Raw genomic sequence first — 22,655 nt, forward strand, 5'->3', positions numbered from 1 at the left:
TGAGTTTTCACACCTTTATTTCACATTACAAAGTTGATATTGTCTCCAGGAATAGGGCTGCTTTTGGCACTGTAGTACTCCGGAATGTTCTTCAATGAGGCCACCCACATCTATGTAGCTAGGGACTCTGTCCCACAGGTCTGATGAAGACTGACAACATCAGATGAAGAAGATATGTGCTCACCATAACGTTCCATCTGTGTGGTCTGCTTCAGTCTTCATCAACCTTCCCTCCCTCCTTCCTTATATCTGAAGGGACATGATGGATAATACTGGGAACCTTTGTTCCTGTTTTAAGCTCCTGAGCATTCTTTTAACCTTTATTGTTTTAAGTATGTTTTTTTCCCTCGTCTGGGTAAATTGACAGCAAACTCCATCTGAGGTATTTGAGAGGAGCAAGGCAGGAGCTGGTGGGAGGAGCTCTAGCTTGAAATACTTAGCTTGCTCATGGCCAAGTTAGTTCCAAGACTGGAACCGAGACCCGCAGGTTTGATGAAGACTGAAGCAGACAACGCAGATGGAATGTTTGAGTATATTTTTTTCTGTATGTACAGTATTCTCCTCATACCGTATACATAAAGTTCTATAGGATAACCTACAAGACTATCTTAAATTAGTAATAAATTGAAGCCTTTCATTCAAAGGAATACAATTCCAAAAGGAAATAAGGTAAACACCTTTTATTTTTATTGTTGTACTCTGTTATTACAGATTTGACTTTTTGATAAAGCCTGAAAAATGCTTGTGACAGTTTTATATGTCTTCAACAACATTACAATACATTATGTAATTATATTTATATATAGTTTCTGTTCAGATATTAAGCTTTATTTAATGTCATAAAAGGATAAGAAAGTGACAAAAAAGAATGAAGCTTTGTTTATAAGACATATCCCACTGCACACTCTTTAATATAATATTGGTATAGAGACCTAAAGGTGTATTGATTTAGCACAGCAGTATTGAAAAGATGTTTAAAAAAAAAAGTGTTAAAAACTTGTTTTACTAATATGTTAGTGTGGCTGTTAAATGATTTGAACTGCTTTGATTAATGAAATATATTTAATGTGTAAAAGCAAGCTTTTAATAATATAGAGCAGACTTAAAACTCATTTTCTACACAGTAAACTCTTTTTTTATGTATACAGAGTTTCTCTGGGCTACATTGACAACCATGTAGTGAAGGGGAAAGCTGTTAATGTTTCAGAAAGATTGCAATGCATTTGAAAGCATTAAAACTGTTTACGTGTTCCTCGGCTTCCCGCCGAGGCCACGAGTTAAAACACATCACTACATGCTCTAAAGATTAACTTTCTCAGTTTTAATCCCTTGGAAATTTTAGAAGCCTTTTGTGAACATGTGAATAGCTTAAAACAAAACCAAACAGCTCAGATATGAAGCGACTACAGGGGTTAAAAGTCAAGCATGAGCCGTTTGAGTTTCTTGGCTTCTTAAAGGGATATTACCTTCTTTTAGTTAAAAGTGCATAACTGTAAACTTTAAAAGTAGTAAGTTAAATTATTTCACACAAGTTTGAAAGTTTGAAGAAGGTGAAATAACTCACGAATATACTCTTTAACTGACATGGATATAATGAATAATACATTAAAGAAGAAGAATGATGTAAAGTAGATGATAATATCTTACATTGTAATACTGGCAGTACAGTTACACTGGCTTCAATTAATTGAAAGAAAAGTTTGTCATGCATTTTTGGAAAAGCATAAAGAATGACTAAATATATAAGAATATAAACAGAATGTCACTTCTAAAGGTTCTGTGTGTAAAGTAATATACTATTAAACAAATTTATTAGTTTTCTTTTATGACTATGCTTGAAATATTTCTCAGTAATTAATCATGTATATTAGTAAAGAAAAGTATATTATATTTAAAGGTTAAAAGTCATAATAAACTTTTTTCTGCCAAAGTAAATATGATTAGATAGACTAAGAAATTACTCTTCGAAGAGGACTTAGAGGGTACACTTGAATGGCTAAGCTATTCAGGGGTGGGGTTTGTTTCCCCATGGGAGGTTTGGACTTTTTTTTATATTTCATTTGTTAATGTTTTATTGTTCAAAGTCTTTAAATTGAGTGTCTAGGAAGAATAATTACTTTGTCATAATAGATGGAAAAAGTAATTTCACCCAGTCAAATTTATTCCTGCTGTGGTAAAGATCTTCACACATGGCTAATATTTCTCTGAGTAGCAACTTAACTATGAAATGTATTTCTATTAATATAAATCATTTAAACAATAATTTTAAAAGGGGAAATATTTGAGAATGCTCAATGCACAAATAATTTTTCGACAGGAGACGAACTTTGTGCAAGAAGACATGAATAAGATTAATACAAATAACTATACAGTTTTAGTAAGTTCCCGTTATAAACATAAAAGGAGGGGAGTAGCAGTGTTATGGAAAAATTCAATCTTAATGCCTCAAATCATTAGCACTTATCATAATACATCACGGATGTTTTGTGTAGTGATATCATCATTAAATGGGAAGATATATACACTAAAAAATATCTACTGGATACTTGGACTAGGTGTCAAAAGTAGCAAAGCAGCACTTGGAAGACATTATTCACCACTCCAAAGGAAATGTAATAAAAGCAGGAGACTTTAACTGTATAGTGAATGATTGTGACACTGATACAAAAATCACACAGAAAATTGCAACGTCAAATAGCAACGTCAAAGGTACTATCTGATTTCATTGACACTTTTAATATTGTAGACATTAATAACTATGCTGATCTAAATTCATTACTTTTCCACATATTATTCCCACAGACACTGCACACAATCAAGAATAGACAGAGTATACATATCAAGAGATCTATCTGTAAAACTAGATAAAGTCTAAGTAACTGCATGTCTGTTGTCAGACCATAATGTAATTACTTTTAGACCTGAATACAAAACAAAGAATACATATAACCAGAATGCCATCATACATAACGAATCTAAAATATTTTAAGGAATTTTATGTTAGATATAGAACTTTTTAGACATAAATCTCACCGAAGATGTATCTGAGGTATATGTATAGGACTCATTGAAGTCATACTTGTATGATAAAGTTTTAGCATGGTTTAATAATAAGAAAAACAATGGAACAAAGACATGTTAGACTTACAAACAAAAATTGATAAGTTAAAATTGGATATTCAGAAAGGGAAAAAACACTTAAAGTGAGCTTGAGCAAATAAATAAAAAATACGTAGAGATACTACATCACAAGACAATGACCAATCTAGAGAAAATTAAGTTATATACCTACTCAGTGAACCCTAGAAATCAAAAAAGAATAGCGAACCAAAAAAATAATAAAAGCAAATCAGATAAAGGAAATGTATATTCCAGACACTGAGGAAAATATCAGACTTAGATAGGATACTAGAAGCTTTTAAATTCTATTTTCATAAACAAAATGCGCAACGTGAAAAAATAGAACCACAAAACATATTAAAAGACTTCTTTAGGAAACGTATCAAAACTGAATTATTAGATGATCATGTAAAGTTAATAGTTAACCAAATCACAATGACTGAACTTAAATCCCAAATTAATAATTTAAAGGTAAATAAAGCGCCTGGTATAAATAATATCATACCAAAAATGTTCAAATACTAAGTAAGGATGCACTTAACACTACTATAAAATGTTCACTTTAGTAAAATATGGCAGGAACATTCCTCCTTTGTGGAAATACACAGTAAGACCTTCAATTTTTAAACCAGATAAAAATGCAAGTGAATGTTCATCATATAGGGATATATCTTTACTGAATGTAGATTACAAGATGTTCATGGCAATACATGCAGCTAGAATTAAAAAGTTACTTCCATTACTAATTGATGATCAAACTGGTTTTATAAAAGACAAAAACACTTATGATAATGTAAGGAGAATCTTAACTTTAATTGATTATATTAACCTTACAAAGAATAATATGACTTTGGTAATGCTAGACATAAACAATGCCTTTGATTCAGTTCACTGGAGTTATTTATGGCTGGTTTTAGAAGAATATGGTTTCTCACAAAAATTTGCACTACTAATTAAATGTCTTTATGAAAAATCTTTAGCATTCATAAAGGCAAGTTCATGCTTTTCTAAGCCTATCAAAATCACTAAAGTCATTAAACAGGGATGCCCCTTGTCTCCTTTGTTGTTTTCTATGGTCATAGAACCATTTGCAAGCAGTATTAGGATGAATGAAAATATTTGTGGCATACAGTCAAATAATAGTCTAGAAATAGATGAACAGCTGTTTGCAGATGATATTTTGTTAACCTTAAATGATAAAGATAACTCACTAAAAGCATTATTAAATTCAATTGAGCAGTTTCAGAGGCTGTCAGGCCTTAAATTTAATGAAAGCAAGACAAGGATTTCACTTGTAAACTCTAACAAGAAAGTTTTAGACAAAGAATGTTTCAAATATTTAGCAGCTAATAATAAAATTAATTATGTAAGAGTTACAATAGCAAATGACCTAGACAAAACAATCTCAGTAAATTACATCAATATATTAAATTAAAATCTTATACAGAAATGGAATGCATTTTTTTAATGGAAGACAGACTTTATATAATTAAAATTATTATTTTCTCAAAATTATTATATTATACACAAGCCTTTTCTCCCCCCCCCCTTTAAGTCTTGTATAAAACAGTTCAGTAGAACAATGCTAAACTTTATGGCATCCTAATAAACCTAGAATAGCAATTAATTGTCATTTAAATGAGTGGGAAACAGGAGGAATTAGTCTTCTGGATATAGAAATATATGAATTGTCCTCTATCATAAAGACAATATCATTATGGATTAACACATCTTACACAGCCAAGTGGAAGCAGTTGAGTGAAAGAATATGGTCAAAATCAGATTTTACACTGTCACCACAATATACAGAAATAGTATTGAATAATTTTCTTTGGATGATGAAAGAATACATAACAGAAAATAAACGTAAACATATAGGTTCCAAGTTCATAACATGCATATTATTTTAAATAAAAAGCCAGACACAAAAGCTTGGTCATTCTTATTGCACCCTATTGCATGTACATTGAACAATATCGATACTTTTGATGTACACGTAATCAAAATTCTTAAAAAAATGAATTGATTTACTGGCACCAATTGTTAGAATCTGGGAAAGTTCTAACATTAGGCAAGTAACAAGTAAATTCAACCTAGACATTAATTTGTGGCTAATAATTTAAGATCTAAGACAATATAGTGTAAGCAGATTAGAATCAGTGCAGACAACAATTAAACAAAATATGCCTAAACTAGAGAATATATACAACGTCACTTATCAAATATACATAAAATAATAAGAAATTATATCATGAAGAAAAATTTGGGGACTATTCTAAAACTATCAATAACAAATTCCCTACTGACTCTGATAAAATGTTAATACTTGCCTCTGCAAAACAAACAGCTCTTTCTTTACAATGGAAACTATTCACATGGAAATTTATTTATAGATGTTATATAACACCACATAAAATGGAACTAATGTTTAATCAAGATATTGGATGCTGGAGGCATAAAATAAAATTGAAAGCAGATTGGCAGCATATGTTCTATGACTGTCAACTGCTTAAAACATATTGGGAGAAAATTATTTCTTACAGTCTTTAATAATGCATTTTAGTTGTCTAAATCATTGAGTTTATTTAATGCTTCTGTGCCTGACTGTGTTCCTAAAACCAAAACCTGACTCCTATGGGCATTTTTAGCCATTGCCCATACAATCATAAGAACAAACTGGAAAAGTGAGACTTTTCCTACATTTAAAGAATACAGAAGCATTGTATTGCACCAAGCCAGGCTAATACCACGTAAGCCCACTTCAAATTTCATCCCCTACATTTTATAGTCTCCACATATACCCCACTCATTAACAACCCCTATCAGCTACCCACAATAGTAGTATAATTTGATAATTCTGTTTCTTTTGTAAGGGTATACATATGTACATGTATTAAAGTATATGCAAATGATATGGTCCCCTTCCCGCAAAAAAAATAGCTATATACAACTTTAATTTATTGTAATAACTTTCCCCTTTTCACTAAAGTACCTATTGTATATTGTACTTTCTTTGTTGTCTCTAAATATTTCTGTTAAGTTCTATGTAAAACCGACCCTGTACCTGTCAATGTTGTTCTTGTTTTATTGGAGCTTTTCTCCCCGAGCCTCCACTGAAAATGGGCTCACACCCAGATGGACTATCCTGGTCAACAAATATAAAATAAAATAAATAAATATCACACACACAACTAAACACCATCAGAAAAGGAGCAGAAAGGATAACATTATTGCATCTCTTATGAACAAAATAACTCTTCCCAGGACAAGCGGTGTATAGCAGCAAACAAGTAATCCAAGATAAAAGAAAATACACCACTCCACAGCCAGAGACATAAAACGGAACAAATTTAATGAAGTAGATAAGCACTTTCACACGGAAATACATGCTTCATCAGATCACAACATAAATCAGTGTACCATACACTATTTAAATAAAAAAGCCAGTACAATAATCAACATACAACCAATGAGCAGCAGCAAACAGTTATGCAATTACATTCAAACTTAAAATAAAGAGGGTAAAACTTAATTCATTGTTTTATTTAAAAAGATCCTGTCCTTTTAAAACAGGTTTAATGGAAGTTCTTCCATTAATACCTGGAAACTTTTCAGCTTGCAATCGAATAATCCACCAAAGCTCACTTGTTTCTGTGTAATTCTTAAGATCACCCCCTCTTACACTGGGTCTCACCAATTCTACCACCCTAAATCCAAAGACATGTTCCACACCATGTTCAAAACAATGTTTCGCTAGTGCATTAAGTTTTGTCTGTTAATACTATATAGATGTTCCCTAATACACTCCATAAGGGATCTATTTGTCTTCCCTATATAGAAACAGCTGCACTTCCTGCAACTAGCCAAATAGAGACATGAAAAAATTGAAGGAAGAATTCTTGTCTAGGGGGTATAATAGACGTGAGGTTGATATAGGACTGAATGAGGGTTTTTTAGAGAGAAGGAACAGAGCCCGCCCTTTTTATTCTAACAACTATCCTCTTCGAAGGGATGCTAGCTCTGATATAGAAGGACCTGTAGGCACTAATAGAGATGTGTTTCTCTCTTTATACTATACCAGTGATGTTAACAGCGTTCTGCATATAGTAAGAGACAATTGGTCTATTCTGCACCTAGATGATAGTTTGAAAGAGGTGGTGGGAGATAGACCCCATTTTGTCTTTAAGAACAGGAAAAAATCTCAAACGACAGTTATAAGAATAAATCTATAATAGTTGGAGACAATGGAGATAGGCAGGTTGGAACGACTATGTGTATGGGTTGTGGTTTTTGCAGTAGTATAGATATTTCATGTGGTTTTGTCCATCCAGCCACTAAGATCAGATATTACATTAGAGTACAAGCTAATTGTGGAAGTAAGGAATTGATTTATTTGGCTAGTTGCAGGAATTGCAGCTGTTTCTATATAGGGAAGACAAATCGATCCCTTATGGAGCGTATTAGGGAACATCTATATAGTATTAACAGACAAGACTTGCACAATGCACTAGTGAAACATTGTTTTGAACATGGTGCGGAACATGTCTTTGGATTTAGGGTGGTAGAATTGGTGAGACCCAGTGTAAGAGGGGGTGATCTTAAGAATTACACAGAAACACGTGAGCTTTGGTGGATTATTCGATTGCAAGCTGAAAAGTTTCCAGGTATTAATGGAAGAACTTCCATTAAACCTGTTTTAAAAGGACGTGGTCTTTTTAAATAAAACAATGGATGAAGTTTTACCCTCTTTGTTTTAAGTTTGAATGTAATTGCATAATTGTTTGCTGCTGCTCATTGGTTGTATGTTGATTATTGTACTGGCTTTTTTATTTAAATAGTGTATGGTGCACTGGTTTATGTTGTGATCTGATGAAGCATGTTTTTCCGTGTGAAAGCGCCTCTCTACTTCATTAAATTTGTTCCGTTTTATGCCTCTGGCTGTGGAGTGGTGTATTTTCTTTTATTGCATCTCATGGCAAAAACTGATTGAGCTGAATCTTGATTTTAAAGATGTTAGTCATGCTTGTTAAACTACACACCCGTGTAAACAGTTTTGTTTTATTATGTTTGATAAAGTTATTTGGTAACCTGTATAAATATGAGTAAATATTATATAGATATGGAATAATAGATCTTTTTGAAAATTCAATAAAAATATTTGAGAAGAATGATATTTGCCATGAAAGCATTACATCATGCACTTGGTATAAAAAAGCAAGCTATTAGTAGAGGTGTTGATGTCAAATTTCTTAAGGAAACCTCTAAAATAAAAATACTAGTCTGCTACTGTTCACAAGTAATTAAGCTTGTCTTGTTTCTTTGAAACACAAAAAACATACAAGTTTTATTTTCTTCCCAACCATATCATTTTTAATTCAAGGGAAAATAACTTCTGAAATGTGATGTACTGCAGTAACGTATCTCACTGCAGTGGAACAAGAAGACCATATGAGCCTTGCAAAGCAAGACATTTTTTACACCACATTCTATTATGTGGCAAAATCTGTGCAAGTCAGCTTCCTCAGGAAAATTTTGAATATTTTATTTCTGTTAAATAAAAATACTATTCTCCTGCTCATCTCACAGTTCAGAAGAATTAACTTATTCTCCTATCATTGAGTCAGCCAAAGAGAGACAATCTGTGTTTTCTTCTTCAGAGAGCTTTAAATAAAAATACAACACTATACTCAAGCAGGAAAGCAGGGTGAGCATTACAATCAAGAAATATAATTTTCTCATAGGGCAGGCTGTTTACTGGCAGAAGCTACTCAAATCAGCGTAATTAGAAGAAAATGTGTATTCCCTTGGCATTTGTATTTGGGTGGCAGACTGCACTCTGACTTACTTATAAACATGCCCCTGAATTCTGTACCTATGGGAATGATTAATTGTTATGAAAGCATTATCTCATGTACCGTGGTATTAAATCAAACCTAGCCAAAAAGATTTAAGAAGAGTCATTCTCTATTCCTAGTTGAACTTGTGTCTGACCAGCACTGATCAAGTTGTTTAGTGTTAAATAAATGGGAACTGCTTTTTTTCAGGTAGTTATTTTTGAGTTATACTGACGTCGCCTCACAGTTAGACGTTGCACGTTCGATTCTCAGTTAGAGCGTCTTCTGTGTGTCGACATGCATGAATGGGCGTTCCTTCGTTGAAGGTTGTGTGTTAGGCCCGGCAAGCCAGCACGAAAAAATCTACTGCCAATGATTAGCGGACCGGAGTTCCACTGTGGCGACCCCTAACCGGGAAAAGCCGAAAGACTGACACAAAAAATGTGTTAATATTTATAATTGTGCTTTTTACACTTGGTTTGGAGATCTTAAAACAGTCTAGGTTGTATATATATGTACCATCTTCTGCCAGACGTCTTTTGGAATTGTCATTCGGTAGTGGTGCCTTACAAATATCTTGTTCAAGGGTTCATGGGTTCATAAGTAGGTACTAGGCTATTGGCCCTAGGGCCTATACAAGCCTAGCCAGAAATGTACCCTGGCTTTCGCCACCCAAGAAAATTAGTTTCCTGTGCCCCTATCAAGCAGAACTTTTTTTTTTCTTCAAGGTACAGGCAGTTACAAGTAGATAGTGCGATTGAGAAGAAAACCAAGAACTGTTTGACATCATAGAACTGAAAGATCACTCCCCAGTCTTAAGACACAAGATCTTTCAGAATATGCTAACAGTTTAGTGACCATAAAATTGTTACCTTTGGTGCAGGAAAAGGAAGTCTGAATGATCACCATAGAAGACTGGTCTAGTAATGCACTTGACTAGAGAAACAGATGAATACTGGCGGCATCTAGCTCAGCCCATGACTTGCTCAAGGGTTTTAAGTAACCCATGTAGACTTGCTGTGCAGGGTGTTATAGAAGCAGAATGTGTTTGAACTACCACATATGAGTTTAATCATGGAGTTTGGGGGAGGGTGGGTTTATGAACTGATCTTGTGACCTTTGCACAAGCTATTAAAAAGTTATGATTGTTTTGCAATTATTGATTTACATGTGGGTGGTTGCACCTAATTTTCTTCCTATATGCAGATGAACAATGTCTTTTTATTTACACGTGAACAGCTTTGTGTGTTTGTCTGCCTGTCTGTGTATGCTTGTATGCAATTTCTTTTCTACTTTCTTATCTGTAGGTGAGCAACAGAGATCAAATAATTATCCAGCTGAAGACTGATCTAAAAACTGCACAAGAAGAGCTATGTGGTTCACAGGAAGAGGTGAGTTTACTACTTCTCTTACCCTGGCATAAGGATGCTACCATGATTTCTTATTACATTTGAATATTCTTTTTAGTGAGACTATACTCAGCTGTACTAGCTTATACATTGACGCAATCCGTTGGTACTGAGAGTGCATGTAAAGTATGTTTGCAACAAATGTGGTGGATTACTGAGTGGCAGAAGGAGAGAAGGTCTGGAGTATTTGTTGTAAGACCACATATAGATTGTAGCATAGTAAGGGTGGTTTTATAATTTGGAAGAATACAGGTGACCCAACAAATGTTGTGTAAATAATGTCTGTGGCAATGTCATAAATAAAATGCATCAGTGTTACACAGAGTTCATTGTAAACAGCATGGTGTTTCTTTAAATAAGTATTTTTCTTTAAGTCCTATATGCTTTTTTTAAAAGAATAGAAAGATACCTGGATGTATTAAAGGAAGCATTTTAATGAACTAGTAAATGTAATATAAAAGGAAGAGTGAAAGAATCCCAACGAGAAAGTATTTGCTGTGTTTTAAAGGCGATTTAGTGTCCAGAGTAGAGGCTTTGAAAGAGAGAATCATCCACAGCAAATGAAGGCCTGGAAAGAGAAACAAGAAATTGCTCCTGGCTGTGGAATCCAGAGAGAGAGATACCAACAGAGATGGTATCCCAGCAGTATAAGACAGAGTTTAAAACTGAGTTAACGTACTTTGTGGTTTTGCTAAACCACAAAACTTTGATCTTACTTAGAGGAACCTGCATTTAATTCTGTTTGCATATAATTAACTGAAGACTAATTGTCTCAGTTGATTTGATCTTCCACTATATATAGATAGGTATAGATGCATAAATATGTTAACAAAGAAATAGATTTATTTAGTTAATTATTTAACATTTATTTACCACGAAAGTCTGACTGGGACAGAGTTCATTTTCAGCAGAGGCGTGGGGAAAAATGCTCCAGATGCATACCTTTGGAATGTGAGAGGAAGCCGTAGCACCCAGATGAAACCCACACATCCGCAGGGAGGACATGCACACTTTGCACAGAAGGCACCCCAGCTGAGAATCGAACCAGAGCACCTCTTAGTGTGAGTCAACAACGCTTATTGCAGCACTGCTGTGCTGCCCTGAGACATCAACATCTATAAGTAGTCAAGAATATCCACCACATTTGGGAGACGTTTTTTTTTTCCCACTGTTGAGAATATTTTGCGTATTTCCACTGAAACTTAACTGCAAGGCAGTCACTCAACAGCTCAGCAGTGAGTCACCATAGAACTTTCTGTTAGGTGGTAGTTGTCTGGTGTACCACTTGGGAACACCTGCTCTCTCGCTTTCCACAACCAGCTTTAAGGAGGGCAAGTAATTGTAGTTCATGCAGAACATAATTAATTTGTTGATAGAACCAGAACTGAGCAGCACTGTTTTCCAATTCAGAGACAAGCAGACAGTGTTGTATCTTACAGCATCACACAAAAGTCGATAACGAATGTTATTTCAGTCTCCTTTTCTTTTCAAGGGCAGAAATGGGTGCGGGGGGTAGGGACCCCTTCCTTTCCTGGGCATACGCCATCACATCTTGTTTTACCTGAAGACCCTTAGTAGCCAGTACACTTTGCTTGAAGGCAGTGGGTTCTGTTCCCATACCACGAGACTGGATTCATTTTCTGTTGCAGGCATTGCTGCTCAGCTTTAAGTGGTGCTGAACTACTGAATGTGCCATCCGTCACATAAGATTTTAAAATGAGGTCCCACCTGGCTGGGTTGGTGGAAGCTCAGGTGGCTATGAAAGATTCCTTGGCACTTAGAAAAAAGAATAGTCTTTTATTTTTTTTTACACATTTATAGTCTTGTTTATATTGCTTATTACTTACATATTTCCATTTTCATTTATTTACCAAAGGAAGGAATTTTCATTTTTATAATGTCTGTATTTTCGTATCTGTTTTATCTTCCTCACTTTTTTTTTCTGCTATCATTTTTGAAACTTATTTATAACATCTGACAACACCCGCTTTTTATATTAAACAACATCTCTTCTGTTTTAACTTTTCATTTTGTAATACCCCTAAACTTCAAACATTTTCATATCAGTCCTCCTTGCATCTTCATTTGTCATATTCTTATAACATCCAGGGAAGTTCTCCCGATTGTACTGGCCAAATTTTCCCTAGTCATTATGAATGCAACTTGGACTAATCCAGTCAACAAAAGTTAAATAAATACATACATGCAGACAGACATACGTAGATAAAACAAATTTTTGGAAGATGAGGCAGTTGGTCATCTTTGTTCAGGGAATGGATGGACTTGCACTAGCTACAGAAACCTAGTCCATGTGGATTTTATTAGTATTGTCTATCAGACAGCTAGATGCCCATTGATAAGGTGCACTGCTTTGTAGTCTGTACAAGTGTTAATCAGAGCAGTGACTTGGTCTTCTGTTGTGTCTGCTGAGCACCAAATGCAGCATTGATATTCATTACAGAAGCTGGGATATCACCTGTGGCATATGTTGGTACTGCACGCCTGCCGTATGTGCAACTGCTAGCTGCACCCATTAACAACCTGTGCTCGGAGCAGCCACCACCTTCACCACACCTTACCCCCTAGTTATGGCCGTAGTGTTACTAATGCATCGTCCAGTAGCAGGTGCCCATTCTAATATAATTAATACAGCTGTACGAGTTACTGTAACAGTGGGCCCTCAAATATTAGAATACCTAATGCCAGACAGCATCCCAATCTCCACCCCCCTTTTATTTTGCTTGCTATATGGGTTTGCATACTTTTTACATCGTGTGTGATATGGCAGATATTTCTTTTGATATTTATGATTGTGGCTATATTTTAACTTTATTAGTTTTTATTCCTGGTTATTTAATGAAAGAATATATGTTGTAATGTGTATATGTTCACATTTTTATTAATTGTGGCTCTTTTTTGTATTTTTTTCATTAGCTGCACAAAGAACTGACATGTCTTGATATGTGTTTCCTATGATGGATATAGAAAATCCCATCTGAGATTCTCTGCATTATGCATGTCAAGACTGGCTATGACTTTCACTGCCCATAATATTGAATAGGATGAAGTGGGTGTAAGGAAACACATGAATATCTTTTCTAATGTAACATTCTCAGAGCATATTGGATTCCCACTTTGATCCAAGGGGTGGAGCTTAGAGTTTTAGTTTCTGAACAATAGTGGGAAAGAACATTACAGCCAGAGCCAAGTGTTATTAATATGACATCTAGCAGCAGGCTTCCTGTTATTTTATTATTTACTGTTATTTTGAGTACCTCACACAGTTCTGCTTTGTTTTTTGATCCATTTCCTTTATTTTATTAGCTAACAACACCTGAAGGATTTTATGTATTGCTATTACAGGTAGGAATAGACTTGCCATACCAGTTTGATACTAGGCATTTTAAATTGGAGAGTGATACGGTGAAGTAGCATTGGTGCTCTGTAGCACTAGCTTTTCCTGTGGCTTTTCTGGCTGATGTATATTCTGTGCAAAGTCCGCTTCCCTTTGCTTTGTCCATATGGGTTTTCAGCACAGACACTGGTTTCTTCCCAAATCCCAAAGACAAGCTGATATGTGGACTAGTAATCTTATGAATTGCTGATATATGTGTCCATACATTGTATTTATGTGTGTGTGCATATGTGTCCTGCAGCAGAATGGCATCCCATCCAAGAATGGTTCATTGACTGTCTTCCATCACTTACCAGGAGAGGCTCGGTCTTCCCTGTGACCCTGACTAGGATAAAGCAGGCATTGAAAAATGAGTGAATTTCTAAAGGAGTCAGCAGACTTCTGGTAACAGAACAGACTGTGACAGAGAAAATTTAATGCAAGGTAAATAGCAAGACTGAAATGGAAGGATATGTTTAGTATGAAGAAGTGGAGCTTTGATAGGTGGGATGTACATATAGGTACAAGAGATGTGGAAGAGTAGATTTCCATGGATAGCTTGAGGACAATGCTTAAACTATATTGTTTTATTCACATCCTACTTATCAACTGTCCCTCATTTTTTTGTCTGAAGTTTGCTCTGTATTTTTCAAAATGTGCGATGAAATTAGGCTACAATCAAAACAGTACAGACGATGCATACTTTAAGAAGTATTTTTATTGACGCTATTTGCTGGCATAATGGTTTTGTTTTAAAGGTCCAGCCTCTTTTCATGAGTCATAAGTTAAATAATTGAGAGGTATGATCAGACCTAGGATGGTATAAGCCTTTCTTGTACTTTTTGGGGAGGGATGGGAGAGTGGGACTTCTTTCCCACTAGCATGCCAGACTTGGGAATGTATAGGAGTTCCTGTGGACTTAAAAAAGGGTTAATAAAACTAGTCTTTATGTCGATATATGTATTTTTATTATCAGAATTACTAATTAGTAATTTTAGCAGTCAGAGTTAATAGTATTTACATTTAAAGGAGGATACTTAAGCTGTTGGCACATTGGCACAGCGGATAGTGTTGTTGCCTCACAGCAACATGTTACCAGTTCAATTCTTAGCTGGGGTACCTTTTGTATGGAGTCTGCATGTTCTCATTGTGTTCGCTTGGGTTTTCTCTGGATGCTCCGGTTTCTTCCCCAATTCCAAAGACATGCAGTAGGTGGACTGGACACTTTAAACTGGCCATAGGTATATGTGTGAAGTGTGCTTTGGAAGAACTGCAATGGCAGGGCTAACCCATTGGCAGTGTAAATCTTGGCTCTAGATGATTGTCACTGTTGAAGTGACACTCCAACCTCCTGTGCCGAAAGGGGAAAAAGGGATTGTGAATGGATTGACTTAAGCTGTTGGCATTCACAACTTAAAAATGCATCGCATAACATTAACTTCACCTGTTTGAAGTAAAATATTGTGTTTTGTTTTTCATTAGCTGAAACTCCATGAGACTGAAATTTCCAGGCTAAATCAGAAGATAAAGTGTCTAAAGGCTGACTTTTGTGAACTGGAAGATAAGTATAACAGACAACAGGATAAAAAGAATGAAACTGAAAAGGTGAACAGTCAGCTGGAGCATGAACAGGAACTTCATCTTAAGCAAGTAATAACATCATAATTGTGTCTTTAACAAACATTAAAAGCCAAGATATCTGTATATATGATCATTGATGCATTGTTGTAGGATTTACAAATTTCTAAGACTTATGCTAATGCTTTGTCATTTCCAGCTTTTATTTTTTATTTAGGATTCTCTCTCAGATCACCATTGTCAATACCATATGTGCTGCCCACATTGAAATGAACATATTTTATGTATTTTCCACTTTATACCCACTCTTTTAACAAAGCTTGCCTTTAGGTTATGCTTGATTTCCTCTGATTTTTTTTAAAAACATTTTTCATCTTCTACTCAGCAACATTAAGCTGGTAGAGGAATGCCTGACTCTTGCCGGTCAATGGAATGAATGAGCTAATGGGGCATCAGAAAGTTGTTCATTGGGTATGTTAGTGTCACAACTAATTTGGCATTAGGAAGAGGAATTAAGCCATATCATCTACCCTTGGGAAGTCAAAATTTATTAAGAAACAAGTGAACCCTGGCTTATCTATAAGATTGATTACATTATTGGCTAAACATGGAAAGCATCAAAAACGAAGTTGCAGTCCCCTCTCAGGACTTCTTTGATCCATTACAAAAATGAAGATCATGGATGTAGAGGATAAAATGGACCTTGTAACACCAGTGCCCATAGAACAGGAATTATACCAGTCAGGTAGGATGCTGGATTGTAGCTAGCACTGGTGGTGGTTGCACATTTTAATAATATGCAGTAATGTTGGTAGGGCAGTGTCTGTTAGGACTGCTGTAAAATCTGATCAGTTTGAAAGCCGGTGCCAATAATAATCCTGTTGTATTGGTCTGTTGCAGAAGACATCTGTTTAGATTTAGCTTTATGATCAGCTTCTCACATTAATTTTATTTCCTAGTCTGTTGCTCATTTTATGAGTTTGTGAAATCAAGCACAATTAATTTGTGATGATTTACTCAGTTAAGTTAAACATTTAAAAATGGTTTAGTGCAGGATGATAGGTTTGTGCTTTACAGGGTAGTGGATATGTAGAAAAAAGTTTAAGTTTTAAAAAACTAATGTGCGGGAGTTCTTCAACTGCCAAAGTGCATGCCCATCAGTTAAACCGCCTTGGTTATCTTTGATTTTTTTTAAGGACAGTTTGGGACAAATGTCTATTCTTTTAAGGTTGTGATTTAAATCTTCTGTTTAGCAATACATACTAGTCTTCAATGTAATTTTCTATGACTTCAGATTCAGAACCATTTGAAGACTGTCGAACAGCTACAGTCAGATCTGGATTTCACAAAGCAGTCTCATGCTGCTGATGCAGAAAGGTGGACCCAAAAAACGGCCATGCTCCAAAAAGAGATAGACTCATCCGTTGAGGAATTGCACGAAAATCAACAGAAGGTACTGGAATACAAGAATTTAATAGATAAACTGAGGCAAAAATGGGAAAAAGCTGAACTGCTTAATCAAGAAGCAAGTAATAAGGTAAGCAAGTGTTCTATTATTATTTCCTGCATGGTAGCCTGTTAAACAGAGGATGCTGCCTTAATACTTTATATCCTTAAATGCTTCTGTATTTTCCATCAATAGGCTAATTATGGTGACATTTCTGAGGTATTGCACTATTTTTATTTAAAGCCTGAATGTCATCAGAGGTTTGCATCTAATACACTACACAGACCCTTTTTCGTATTTTCTTGGTAGGGTAATATTCCTTCAACTGGAATTTGGTAGATTTTTACATCACTCTGTATTTAGGGACTTCTGCATATCCCCCGAGCACTTGCCTTAATGTAATATTTTTTATTTATTTTATTTGTTAACTAGGTAAATCCAGTGGTGATAAATGTGCCTTTTTAGAGGTGTTACAGGAGCACTGTCTTCTTAAGTGACTTGCTCAGAGCCATGCAGTAGGCAAATTGAGGTTCTGAGGGAATCATGATGGATATAAGCCAACAATTTTTTCCCTTGCTCAATTCAGCTGTCTGTCCATTGCCAATCCTTTATAGTAAATGTCTATCAAATAACCATCCAAGCTGTGCCCTGGTATTGCATGTATGGTCTTGAGGAAGACACAGTATTGAGACTGCACAAAGTGCCCGAGGCTCAACCTGTCTTCTTGACACTAAAGGCAACTAAAGCTGCTTACCTGCTTCTTGAGGGATGGTAGTATTCAAGAGCCATACACCTGAAGACCAGGTGAAAGGTCCTTCTCACAACTCCAGGCATGTTTTGGAGCATCACACAAGGAAAGCTCTCAGAGAAGCAGATTCAGCCTAAAAACCTTGAAGTGAATCCAGTGTCAGATGTCCCTTAAACCCTTCAGATGGTACGCTACTGCTTGATTTGTGAGGACTCAAACTAAAACTGATCCTCTTTGGTTGAATATGCTAGAAGCTGGGGGTGGAGTTGTGCCTCAGCTCATAACATAGACACAACATTCTTGTGCCAGCCCATCTTTGTGTTTGGCTTAGTCCCTGGAGTTACTCATCCATCATGGCCTTGCTCAGGGGTGGCCCATGTGGTCATATTACAAAGGAGCAGAGCTTACTCCACAGGCAGTAGTATGATGTCTGGTGTGAACATGAGGTGCTCTTGGCACATCTTAGCTTTAGGGAGTTAGGTGTGAAACTCATAGCAGCCCCAGAACAGGTTTTATTTTCATGATGTTTTTTGCTACAGCATGATCCATGACGGTTCCTGATTTTGTGGCACCCAGCACTGGTCTGTCACATGCTTATTCTTGCACATTCTCATGCCTAAGGTATGTGAATGCACTGGATTTCACTTTCCTCCAGACTCTGTTGAAGTCTTGAACAACTTCAAGGTCATGGTCTGCAAGACTGGCAAGGGTAGTGAGGCCACAATACATAATAGTTCCCATCAGGATGACTACTTTAAAGATGCTCTAAACCTTATGAGGAGCAGTTGGAATGACGTCTTGTCACTCTCCATTTCTGTCGGATGTATTTAGCAGATTTTCTTGTAGCCTGTCATTAGGGTGGCATTTTAGCAGTCTGGAGGAACTCACCTTCTGCCTCATTAACCCCTGCCAGTGTCTTGAACACTTCACTGTCAGAGTGAGAGGATAACTATGCCAAGTTTCCCATGCTGACTTCACTGTGATTTCTTTGGTCCAGCATAGGTCCCAGAGATCACAGCATTTTGCCATCTTGCTATTGAACAAGGAGCCCAGATTACTGAGTTGGTGTGGAAAGAAGGTTTCCTCTATCCTTTTCAGAGTTAGGGCACCCAGCTTTTTGTCTTATTTGTCCACTTAAAGGTGCACCTTATTGGAATGATACTGGTTAACTGGAAGACCCTCCATAGTCTGAGCACACAAAGTATCTTTATGGGTCCCTGTCCTTGGCCTCCATAGTGCTGAAATGCCATGCTTCTTAGAGTAACTTTAGTTATGCTAATGTTTTATCTAGAGTTACAGGTTTGGATTTATGGCGGCACAGGGTGGCATGGCTGAGGCTCTCCTCCTATAAGGAGAAGCTTAGCTACAAGATCCTGAGTGCCATGTTTTGGTAGATATGCTGGCTGGCTAGCTAAGTAGCCCTTTGAAGAGAAAGCAGATTACTGCTTCTGTGATCCTGCTTTTTTCACTTTTAAATCAGACCAACTCCAAATGAAAAGACATTTACAGCATCTGGGGACAGCCTTTAAGAGTCACAGAATCTAGACCCCCCCCCCTCCTCCAATGCTGGTAAGATTGCCCAGTCTATCAACTTCTGTGTCATTCTTATTGCAGTTCTGATGTAGTCCTGGACTATCTGTAGTGCAGGTCATTGACTAAGTTCACATCAACTTAGAAAACCATCACAGAGGACCAGTAGGCTGTAGATTTGCTTACCATCAGACATGTAATGAAGCTATCAGGCCATCAATCAAAAATGGACTCACAGGTGGATTAAACCATGTCTACAAGCTCTTTGGATAGATCCTGATGCTCTACTAAAATGAGCTGTCCCAAGTTTTGTCCGGTTTTAGACAGTTCAACCATCACATGTGGTTCTAGGTGTTTTTCCTTTAGACAGTCATTCTCTTGCTTCTCTAAGGGACATTGATGGTGCCACTGTACATGATGGATGCCTTTGTCAATTCAGCGTTTGGAATCCTCAGAAGAGACTTCTCTAGTTTGTTCTTGTTAAGCATCACTTTTAGTATGAAACATTGCTTTTTAGGATTTCTTGAACATCCAGAGTTTTCACCAAGATGTTTTCCTTGATGGTTGACACCTCAGAGGAGAAAGGTCTTCTCTGTTCCTGTATCTGGGTGGTTGCCTCCTTGTGGCCCCATCAAGGGGCTCATTGGACATAGACCTGTACATACTCCCAGGGTTGGAACAAGTCCTCCCTGACACAGATTCAGATGAAGTTCCTTGTCAGGATGGAGCTTGACATTTTCTGATACCATTCATTCTTGCCTCTGAAGATGACCTAGGAGGTCATAATCTTTGCTTCCTTTTGGGAACACTACAGGGTTCAGGCTTAGACTTTGTATAATTGTCTAGGATGGATGGCAGATACGCTCTTTGTAGTGCCATGTACACATCTGAGGGAATATTGTAGACGGCTGTGAAGTACAAGTGGTTTTAGAGTCACTGTGCACTTTTAGATGTGCTTTTGGAGTTGTTCTCCTGTCAGAGAACCCTAGAATGCTAAACAATCCCCAAAAATCGGTTGGTTGAGTTTCTCTTTCTCTAGATAAATCTTTCACAGATCTCTATGATGGATGTTTCAACTACTGGTTGGGGAAATCATCTAGATTCGCACATTTTGCATGGAGTGTGAGTACACCATGGATGCAGGGCTTTAAATCATCTATTTGGCGTTCACACCAGTTCACCTGGCCCTGGGGGCCATGTAAGAAATAACTGCTTTCATGGCCTTATATGATTATAGAGAGGCGTCTGAACATGCAAGGATGAACAAGGATGTGGCTCATGTTCAGGGAAGTGATACTCTTTTTGGCAAGTGGAGCATAAAGGTGTCCTTCTGCCGGAGGTTCACATCCTGAAGGATGTGAGCAAGTTGACATATGCTCAGATTCCAAGACTGTACCTGGATCAGGGTCTCCAGGAAATATTGCACTCCAGAGATTAAACTGTTTTTCACCCAGGAAAACACAGTCCTTTCCTGTTTCTGCTTCATGCATCCAGGACTAGGGGAGGTAGTGATGGACTGATTCACTCTCACATGGCATGAGGGGTTGTTTTGCACCTTCTTCCTGACATTTGTGCACCTCGTTGCAAAGTTCTAGGATCAAAGACCAAAATTTATTCTGGTGACTCCACTGCTGAATGAGAAGAATATAATGTCATGATTTAAGGAGCCAGTAAGTACAGACCCTTCCCCCACATTCTTCGCTACAGATGTCACCCCCCCCACTGTCGATCCCAGTATTCTTCCTGGCTAGCTAGTGGTGGTATCTGAGGAGACCGAATCTGCCAGGAAGGTGCCCACTCACCTGGCTTGTGACTCCAGGTGGAAGAGGCTCTTAGTGTAGGTGGAGTGGTAACTTGTACTGCTCCATGTGCTTAGTCCTGCAACTGGTTCTGACCTACCTCAGACAGCTGTATGACCCAAGTCTTATTCCAAGGTCAAGGAACATATGACTACTGATTCTGCCCATAATGTCTATATGGAGGCCTGAACTGGGGCCCAGCACAGGCTGTCACCAGTCCTTTTGGGGAATGCTACATCCTTCTCTTCCTTTGAGACCCCCCCCCGCCGATATACCTAAACTTTATGGTAAATAGATATGTCCTGTTGTGATTTGAGCCACTGTATTGACAGTGCTGAAGCTTATTTTTTGAAACACTTTGTTCTTGGTGGCTTTCACCTCTGGGTGTCACATCTCAGAACTTTAGTCACTGTTGTGTAGGCAACCATATGCTTTCTTTCACAAGGATATGATATCCCGTAAGAATAACCCACACTTCCTCCTGAAGGCAGTTTTGGAAGTTTCTCTGAAAAAGTCTATTAAACCCCCTGTGTTCTTTGTATCAGCAGATGCCAGGAGTGAGAGGGCCTTTCACACTGTTGATGTTCACTGTTAGTTCCCTGCCTGAGGAGAATATGTGAGTTCAGGAAGACAAACTATTTGATAATTATCTTTGTTTCAAGAAGCAGGAGGAACTTGCAGTTGCTTTGCAAATACATTTAAATGATATTATCAATTGCATTGTTTTTTGGCATCAGTTAGCCTATAATTGAATGCAGCAGTCAGTATCCAGTCCACCAGAAAAGTGGCTACCTCCAATGTTTTTTCAAGCACATCTTTGTTGTAGACATTTGTGCTGCCAATGCTTGGGATTTGGTGCATACTTTTAACAAATATCACTATCTCAACTGCATATTAGTAAGTCGTCACTTTTGAGAAGTCTTTTCTCCAGGACTCCATTTGTGAGCTATCCTCAGTCTCCTTTCAGCTGATGATGCTGCTTTGGATTCAGAACAGCCAGGGCCCTGAAGTGATCTGCTAGAGGTTCAAATCTGTCCTGTAATATTTTTTACTGGGGTGTGTTTACATGGTTCCTCTTGACTAACAGTCCAGTAGTAAGACTGTAGTATTCCACTGAAACCATTTTACTCCCAAATGTTCAAGTGATCATCATATGAAGCAGAATCATAGTGTATTTCAACTAGGAACTTCCATGTAATTTGTATGGAAGTCCACAGTTCCACAGGGAATTATGGCTGTGGAATAAGTAGATAGGTGAAGCACACAGGAGTGTAAAATAGACAACTGTTACATACACATGCTGTTTGTCTAGTAGGTTTTTGACAGAACAGGAACTGAAGTCTTCTTCGTGGGTTCACATTTCATTGAAAACTGTTCACTGAATACAGAGAGGTCCCACATATATGTTGTACTCTTTCTGATGTAGGATATCTGCAGGTCACTTGTGTGCTGCTTCCCCACCTAGGTTAATAGGTAAATACTAGGCCGTCAGTCTGCAGACTATTACACATCTAGCTAAAACCCAGAGAATGACAAAAGGTAAGAATCAAACCCTGTACATTGTGACTGTGAGGCAAACATTTAGTTGTTATTCCAACCCCATCCCAAATCCCAGTTCTCAAAATATAATGCAAAATGTCTTTTACTTGTTTCTAGCTTTTGCTCACTTGTTCCCCTCCCCCTTTCTGCACGCTTTGGTGCATTTTCCTCCCTTGATACCTTTGGAATCTATTTCTTGCCTTCCTTTTCCCCATTCTGTTATTCCTCTTTCTAATCTATCTCTGCCCCAATTTCCT

At 37.1% G+C, this 22,655-nt stretch overlaps 1 protein-coding gene across 2 annotated transcripts in view; it reads left to right on the top strand.

Moving 5' to 3' along the window:
• The window catches only part of LOC122797053 (polyamine-modulated factor 1-binding protein 1-like), a 2,450,839-nt gene that overhangs the window by 758,886 nt on the left and 1,669,298 nt on the right, over nt 1–22,655 (top strand). For both annotated transcript variants that reach the window (XM_044065829.1, XM_044065830.1), the window contains exons 12-14: nt 10,262–10,345; nt 15,240–15,407; nt 16,630–16,872. In XM_044065829.1, coding sequence (XP_043921764.1) covers nt 10,262–10,345; nt 15,240–15,407; nt 16,630–16,872 — 495 coding nt within the window. The remainder of the gene's footprint in view (nt 1–10,261; nt 10,346–15,239; nt 15,408–16,629; nt 16,873–22,655) is intronic.

This window comes from Protopterus annectens, chromosome 3.part0 (assembly GCF_019279795.1).
Source record: "Protopterus annectens isolate FY-2018-M chromosome 3.part0, PAN1.0, whole genome shotgun sequence".
Classification (NCBI taxonomy): Eukaryota; Metazoa; Chordata; order Ceratodontiformes; family Protopteridae; genus Protopterus; species Protopterus annectens.